The sequence below is a fragment of the Colias philodice genome, chromosome 17, assembly GCF_061535455.1.
Source record: "Colias philodice isolate Cphi_HAF_F1 chromosome 17, ilColPhil1 Martin Lab GWU primary, whole genome shotgun sequence".
Taxonomy (NCBI): domain Eukaryota; kingdom Metazoa; phylum Arthropoda; class Insecta; order Lepidoptera; family Pieridae; genus Colias; species Colias philodice.
This window is the reverse complement of record NC_143102.1, coordinates 16,109-25,148: the sequence shown is the minus strand read 5'-3', so window position 1 is coordinate 25,148 and position 9,040 is coordinate 16,109. Positions and strand designations below refer to the sequence as shown.

The following is a 9,040-nucleotide window of genomic DNA, read 5'->3' as shown; positions in this document are numbered from 1 at the left end:
TTCAAAGTAAGAATAGGATTAAAAGAGGATTAATTAATGGTTTAGGAAGTGTTATTAAGTCGATAACTGGTAATTTAGATCAAAATGATTTAGATTTAATTCAGAGAGATTTAGAAACTGTAAGAATTGCTTATAATAAACAAATATCGATAACTGATGAAACTTTAGAGGAATATAATAAGCAGATTGCAAATATTACTTTAATTCAGGAAGAGATTAATAATCAATTGTTATCTATGTTAACTAGTAAAGCGCAACAAAAGGTTGCTATATCTTTGTTATTACAAGCTCAAACTTTGCAAGATGTAAGTGAAAGATTAACAACAGCTATTACGTTTGCTGAACATAGAATGTATCATTATAGTATATTGCAATCTCAATTGTTAGAAGATACAATTAATAGTATTCCAAAAGAAATTGTTATATCTAGAAATGTTAATGATTTAGAAAAGTTTATTACTGTAGATTGTCAAATTATTAATGGAATAGTATATTTTGTAATTGAAATACCATTAGTTAAGAATAGTGTATTTAGGACAAGAAAAATTGTACCTATAATCCAACATAACCTATCCTGTTCCTATCCTATTATGCGAACGGTTACTTTAGCTTATAATGAAGAAGAAATGTATGAAGCTGAAGATTGTATTGAGATAAATGAATTAATTTGTAAAGGAAATATTTTGACGAAAGATACTTGTGAATCTGAAATATTAAATACAATGAATAGCGAAAAATGTCAAATGGTAGCTATAAAGTGTCCTAAAGAGGAAATTTTTGAGATATCCCCAAAAGCCATTTATATGTATTTTAATAAGACAACTGAAGTTGGAATCAAGTGTAATAATCATAAAGAAACTTTGTGGACTAAGTATACTAATATATTATATGGAGAAAATTGTGAGTTGAATGTTTCAGGAAAAACTTTATTTCACACGAGGGAATCAACGGACAAAATAATTATTGGTAAAGTGGATTTACAACCAATGGAGACTGTAACTGAAATAGAACTTAGCAAGTATGATAGAAAGAAGATTTCATCTAAGTTAAATGAATTGAAGAAGATTCCCGCATTTAATTTTGAAACTCACGATATTGTTCAATATAGCTGGATAACATTTATAACTATTGTGGTAATAATGTGCCTAATCTATGTTAAAATTCTCAGATCCAGGTTTCGTTCGAAAACCTGTACTTCGAATTTGGAGGGGGACAGTAAAGCAAAGCAAAAGGCCACACTTAATTTTAAAATAAATAATAAAAGGCAAATACCTAAGTTACCGGATCATTATGCGAATTCCAGTGAACTTATTATGATAACGCCGTGGACATCCAAGAAGGAACGTATCAACTTGAACAATACGCCCATTTAGTGGACAATGCCTAATTGATAAAACAAAGGGATATTAATTTAATGGTTATACGGTATCGGACCACCACCAGACCACCAGGCAGGAGGATATCTCGGATATATAAGCAGTTCACAAGTTAACTCGTCATTCTCACACCAGCTCTCTATAGTTAAGGTCATAGATTAAGTAAAAATTGTAATTTATTTAAATAAATTATTTTTTTTAAAAGTAATCTTGACCGAGTTATTTTTACTCACGGACCGCTCGTGCGGTCGGTCGTTGACGGCTCGAGCCGTCGCTACCAACCGCTCGAGCCGTTGATTTTTTGACTACTCGCGTCATTGATTTTCAGGGGGGAGGGAGCTGTCGACGGCTCTAGCGCAGTCAACGGCTCGAGCAGTTGGTGTATGCCTCACGACCGCTCGCGAGCCGTCAACGACACGGTGGAATTTCGTCATGCAGTTGATGGCTTGAAACGGTCGTGACGGCTCGAGCCGTCACGTGTACGGCGGTGAATGAATGCCTATAGTTCACCGCGCGGTCGCGGCTTCAAGCGGTCGGTCTCAACTGCTTGAAGCGGTCCGTGTACGGCCGCCCTAAAACGTGACAGCTAAAAATGACAAAGCCAACTATAAGAATAAATTTAAATTAGAACAGAATGAAATCTGTTCTAATTAAAATTTCCTTTTATGTGACCCTAACGATGGATGTAAGTAATACAGTGGATGTCATTTTAACAGGCTTTAGTTACTTCTTCAGACATTTCGGTAATTTTCAATGCAATATTCATTCTCTTCAAAAGTAATGAAATGTACAATTTTCTATGCTTTCCCTTCAGGTGGTATTACAAATTTTAAAATGTATTTCGTCAAAAACGATGTAAAGATAATTAACTGAGGACAGCGGATACTATAGTATATTAGCGATCACCACAGAATATAGTATTACCTACATAATAATATTATGTATATAGGGATGAAAAAATGTTTTTCAAATTTCAATGTTACATTATCAGGTCTTTAAAATTGAATTTATGAATGATTTTAAATATAGTATTTGCATTTCGATAATATTAGGCGTAGAATAGTGAGATTTACTAATATTATATTGTGGTAACTATTTGAATTTAGATTTTTAAAGTTATCTGTCCGGGCAAACGTTTTTTTTTTGCGTTACTCTTATCTTATTAGAGGAAGGAAAAATAGATGTTGGCCAATTCTTAGATCTGTCCAATAGGAACACATAAAATTAATACGCACACATGTAACTTAAAAATAATGATTTAATAAGTTTGGAGAAAGTAAATAAAGTATAAAATATTAAACTATCTTTAATTCAGTAAAGTTTTATAAAAGTTGTTCAAAGTGGCAACGGCATCATTTAATGAATGATTGCTCAAGTTGCTTGCACGGTATAGAAATTTTAATTTTAAATGAAAGCCTATAATATTACACAGTATTTCTGTACCATTGAGTATTATAAGAGAAATGTGTTTTCATCATATCCACTGCACTCAATCAATAATTTATCATGAATCTTTATCATATACGTGTCAAAATATTATTAATTATGTCAAGTGCATGTTTGTCGACATTTTGCTTATCGCAATGTTGTGTTCGTTAAAGGATTTGTGGGATTAAAATAAGATAATACATAAAATACGTATTTATTGCTTCATATTATCAAAACGTATTAACTCTTAATCTATCTATATTCCACAGCTATATTCAAATGAAACTTATCTATTTAACAAATTCCTCATGTAGTAAAAAAGATTCTTAGTATTAGATATTATTTCTCATGCTGCGCTATCCACTTCATCCATCCTATCCATACATACTTAAATAAATATTAACATACATACAGACATGACATACGAACGACTATAGTGAACATACAGCTACAATGATAAGCGACAACAGAGAGAAGATGGGCGCAAGCAGAGGAGCTGCGCTGGTGCAGGCGTGCAGGCCGGGCCCGATGCAGGCGGCGTATGCCATGCGGTGCGGCAGGTGGCTCTGCTCGTACAGCCCCGACAGCACGGCGTGGTGCGGCCCGCGCGCGAACACCGCCACGTCGTCGCCGCCGTGTGTCTCCGAGCTCAGCGGCACGTCCACGTGCGTCCGCCAGCGAATGTCACCTGCAGGAGGGGAGACTCTCTGAATAAATTATTATATTATAAAATATCTTTCACCGCACGTCAAGGCTAGGCAAGAACTTACGATAATTTTCGTCAAGAGTGACGTCGATTCGCCGTCCGTTTACTTCGGGGCGGTGGCCCGGGCCGTTGGTGTAGGAGAGCGTCATGTAGGGCACGCGGTCTGAGTCGCGGTCGTCGGAGGGGCCGAGCACGTCGCCTCCGCGCTGCGTGTAGCCGTTGAACGCCATCACGTGCGCGTGGTCGGCCGTCACCACCAGAAGCGAGTCCTCCTCAGGCAGCAGCTCAGCCGCCTTGGCCACGGCCGCGCTCAGCTCAATGGTTTCGTCCAACGCGAGCTCCACGTAGTTGTCGTGATGAGCGTGATCTATGCGTCCACCCTCTACGAAAAGGAAAAATCCCTTATCGTTACGTTTGAGCATGCGAATGGCCACCTCGGTCAATTCGGCTAAAGTGGGTTCCGTTTCGTGATTCGCGCGAAGGTTGTACTGCAAATGGGTGCTTTCGAATAGCCCCAGCATGTACTCCGGCAGCGATGCGTTCGCGGCCATTAGCTGCTGCCGGTTCCACAGGTACTGGTAGCTTGCATTGCGGCTGAGCTTGTCGTCTTGCCATTCTTGAATTAAATTACGCCTGTCGGTCCTGCGGCCCGAGGAGCCTTCTTCATCGATCGTATCATTAGGTAAGAATTCGCGCCGACCCCCACCAAGAATAACCTTAAATATATTATATTATATGAATAGATTAAACAATATATTTATTATTTATTTTACTTTTGAAAAGGGGAAAAAAAATATTCTAGAATGAATAAACGGTGTGGAATCTCAGTACGCTTGGAACCTGGCTTTACTTCTAGAGGTATTTGATATGCATTACACAATGAAATTATGTTTCCCATTTTTTACAACTCATGCAAAGAAAATAGGTAATACTTATATTCTTTTGTGCATAGTCCTCATAACTTTCTAAATTCTCTCTTGTTCTTTGCTTAACATTCATGTGAGTAATTAGGTAAACACTTCTATATACATTTGGAAATGGACTTATTATCGTTTTACAAATTCCTTATTCTGTACATTGAAAATATTGAAAAAATAAATAGCAGGGGGTGTTACTGGATCGATACCAAACCCAAATATGTGATTAAATTTTTTTTTGTCTGTCTGTCTGTCTGTCTGTCTGTCTGTCTGTATGTGAAGACATCACGTGAAAACTAACGGTTCGATTTCGATGAAACTTGGTATGATTATACCTTATTATCCTGGGCGTAAAATAGGATACTTTTTATCCTGGAAAAATACGTAGAAAAAAAATTAATCTTAATTTTTCAGTTTTATCCATAGACGTTGTTCGGTAGAACCGCGAACACACGTTGCGTATTATTATAGGCCCAGCCGTATTTGGGTCCAATAGATATTTATAAGATGTCATTGTCAGAGTTAATCAAAATGGAGACCATCCACGCGAAGACCGACATCCGCGCGGACGGAGTCGCGGGCGGAAGCTAGTATAATATAAATTAGGCATTCAGTAAAACGGCTTCCTTCAGTGAAAATGGAACGGTTATTAACCCTTAAATTGTCACCCCTAGATAACTTGTGTTTATAATGTCCAAATTTGGAGGATGTGTTGGAATTAGGATAGAAAAGAGGAAAATGAAAAAAAAAATTAAAAATTTTAATTTTTTCTATTGTTTTCACTATGTCACATAAAACGGACATTGCCAATTATATGTACATGTTCGAACCGTCACATATAACGGACATTGCACATTATTCCTGCAACCGTGGTACATGAATACAATGCACATTTTCAACTCTGTAATTCAAAATTATTATCAAATTATAATTATGAACGATCTAGAATAAGCTTTTCAAACATCTGTCTTAAAATGTTGGTTAAAACTTTAACGATATCGTTAAAAATAATGGATTTTAAAAAACGACACTACCAAAAATCACAGCCTAAGAATATGCTAAGAATTGGAATAAAAATAGTATTACATAGCCTGAGAACTTATCTAATACACCAAGAAAGTCCTCTTCCCATTCCTTATATTGTACAGATTGAAATGTGTTTGCTTCATCGTATGCAAAGAAGTCGTATACCATGCTTGAGGTACCAAAACAAACAGGAAATTTAAATCGCTTTTTTTTGGATTCTTTGGCATATATTATATCCATTTTCTGCCAGTTTTTTAATTTGTAAGGTATTATTATTTAAATTTTCAAACATTGGGTGGTATTTCTGGTAAGTAACATCATGCTGTGGCTAAAGAACTACTGAGAAGTAGGGAAGATTCATCTCGCACCGCATGTAATGGCTGTAATTCTGCAGCAATAATATTTTGTTGATGGTAAAAATTCTGACTTTTTGGGTCTTCATTGTGTCTCAAATCAATATGTCGTATAATTCCGAAGGTATGGTGCTGGGGGTAAATGATTGACACTGTTATCATAGTGAAATCACTCCCGTAGGTCTACATTTCCTTCAAAATCGTCATCTCAACTCAACGCCAGACTCTTCAGCTTCCGCCAGAGGTAGGGAGGGAATTTTTTATTGATTGCCAAGTCATGCTCCTCTAAAACATATTAAAAATAGAGAAAAATATATCAAAATGATGACGTTGAAAATGGAGGGCCTTATTGGCAACGTCCGTTACATAGGACATGTGAAGAATACCCTAGTATATACTCCAAGTTGTCAACGTCCGTTTTATGGGACATCGTATATAAACTAAGATTTGTATTCCAAATATTGTAAAATATGTAAAAATTATGTCAAAATACTATACTTACAATCGTATTCTAACTAATAATATAACATTATAAGCAAAATAGCCAAAATTCTTACAGTTATTATCAATTTTATCGGGAGAGTCAAGAGATCCGTTTTTTGCAATTTTCAAATGGTCACCATTCGCGACTGTACTTCGCTTTGGTAAAAAAACCTACATGTACGCGAAGGACATAGCTAGTACCTTCCCAATATACCGATTAGCAAAGCTTAGGTCTGCTATAACAGCGCCAGCATGTGTGTAAATACTATGTCCTTTAAAACTGACGAAATCAATTTAAGGGTTAAGGCATTTATGTGCAATAAATACACGTAATGAGCGAGTGAGCGTCTCACTTTGAACTTGTTGCCGGGGTGCGAGAGCACGAGCTGGTGCGCGATGTCGCGGCAGGCGGCCAGGTCGGCGCCGGCCGCCAGCACCTCGGCGTCGTTCTCCCAGTGCCGGTTGGCGACGCGCGCGAACGCGCCCGCCGGCGACGCGTGCGTCACCCGCGTCGTCGTCACTATGCCTGCCTCGACAGATGCCGAGTTAGATATTACATCAATAACACCCTATTTTTTTTTTAATTATTGCAGCGCATCAGGGATGTTTGCAGAAGCTCGTATAGACTGTTTTTACACTACAATGCGAAAGAGATGCACATTGCACATCCCTGGTGCGCCGTGTGCGGGACAGCCCCAATTAAATCATGCGCTGTATAGCGAGTCGGCTCGACTGCTGGTATGTAAACCACTGCTGCAAACTGTCTGCTTCATTGATAGTACTGTAGCAGTGGAGTGCATTCCTAGTAATCATAATGATTTTTATTAAATTGTATTATTCTTACTAACATAATTTTTAAGTTATCAATTGTTACTAACAAAATGAGTCCTGATGCTTGAATTAATAAATAAATTATTATTATTATTATTTACTCATAAAATGTATTGTATAAATAATTATTGTATATATTGGCGTCGTTGCCGCTTCAGGTACATAGATAAGTAACAAAAAAAGTTTCAATTTATTCTTTAGAATACATACTCTGCTTATCGAGGCTTACAAATGAATGAAGAGTACCTGCATCGCGGCCGTCGGCGAGCGCCCAAGCGGCGATGGAGTCGAGCCGCGTGCCGGGCTGCAACGAGGCGGGGCAGTCCCAGCGCGGCACGGCAGCCGACACGCCGATGGTGCCGCGGTTGGCCTTCACGCCGCACAGGTACGCCGTCGCCGTGCACGCCGAGTCCGCGATCTGCGCGTCCACGCAATACGTCTGCGCAACGAGCCACCATATTTATCAAACAATTGTTATATTCCAAACAGAATAAGCTGTTTGTAGAAAACAGCGTGCTCCAAAATAATATTCAGTTGGTACATTGTATTCAGTAAGGTGCATTGGGGTGATTCCGGCGACCGCGACGGGGTCTTATAAGTAAAATTAATACACGTACTAGTGACTGATTAAGCGAATATGTATGCTGCCATGCCATTCCTTCACGATATTTACAATAACGCAATGCCCTAAAGTGGTATTCTCAATTTTCCGAAGTTACCCCACATCCGAAATTCCCCCAATACTCTATTTTGTAAAGGCCGTCGGTATTATATTTTTAGAAATTACTAACGGATTTTAAACGCGATCTATTCATTATAGTCGGGATCAAAACACTCTCTATATATTTCTAAACGCGTAATACTTACTCGCGTAAAATCAAACACAAGGTATTCTACTATTTATGATGTTAAATAAATTAATACCTTCGCTAAGCCGGCCGTAGGAAAAGCTTCAAAAGACAATTGAGCTTCTTCTCCCGTCTGATTGTTGCGTTGGCCGAGCAGCGTGCGCGCGGCGGCCAGCGTGGGCACGGACATGCCGTCGCCCAGGAACAGCACCACATTGCGCGCCTTGCCCGCGCCAGCGCCCGCCGTGCCGGCCGCCAGTCTCGCGCGCAAGGCTTGCTGCGCGTCGTCCAGCCAGAACTGCGCGGTGCGCTCGCCGGCCCGCTCGGCGGCCGCGCGCGCCGCCGTGCTGCGCCCCGCGCCCGCCGCGCCGTCCGGGTGGTACCGGTCGCCGGCCGCCACCAGCGCGCTCAGCGCCGCCAGGATGCCCACCGTCACGCTCGTCCTCGACATGCTCGCCTTTTGCGGGCTCGACCCGACCTGCGAGCTCCTTTTACTTCCTACGCTATCGCTTATCTTTATATTATGTTAATGATTGAAACGTCATAAAAAGCATTAAGGTATCAGATAATACTATAGTTACTGTGCATGTGAAAAATCTATCGACGCCACGAAGTGTTACCCTAAATATCAGGGGATTAGCGTACGAATACGTTTTTCGGATTTCATCTAGTCCATAGCTACATAGTATAAAACAAAGTCGCTTTCTCTGTCCATAGGGATATAGATCCCTGTGATATTTGTTTTAATTTATAATTAGATTAAGTTCCTAGTTAAGTTATTTTAGAGCAATAAAGTATGAATAAATAAATCCCTATGTAGTATGTATGCTAGAATCATTAAAGCTACGCAACGGATTATGATGCGGCTTTTTTGAAGTGAAACTTCTTTAGGCGCGTTGAGATTTAAATTTGAGAGAGTAAAATTGTGTTATGGAATCCAGCTGGCCGATAAACATACAACACAAATATAATTTTAAATGTATTAGATAATAATGAATACCCAGATACAGAGCAAACATCTATGTTTATCACACAAATATTTGCCCTGGGTGGGAATAGAACCCACGACCTC

At 39.2% G+C, this 9,040-nt stretch overlaps 1 protein-coding gene across 1 annotated transcript; it reads right to left on the bottom strand.

Moving 5' to 3' along the window:
• Positions 1-3,002: 3,002 nt before the first annotated feature.
• On the bottom strand, positions 3,003-8,426 carry LOC149480772 (membrane-bound alkaline phosphatase-like). The gene is made up of 5 exons (XM_089706193.1): positions 8,045-8,426; positions 7,367-7,559; positions 6,643-6,815; positions 3,575-4,226; positions 3,003-3,492 (listed from the first exon to the last, which is right to left on the bottom strand). The coding sequence occupies exons 1-5, from the start codon at positions 8,417-8,419 to the stop codon at positions 3,236-3,238; spliced, it is 1,650 nt and encodes a 549-aa protein (XP_089562319.1). The 5' UTR covers positions 8,420-8,426; the 3' UTR covers positions 3,003-3,235.
• Between the last annotated feature and the right edge of the window lie 614 nt (positions 8,427-9,040).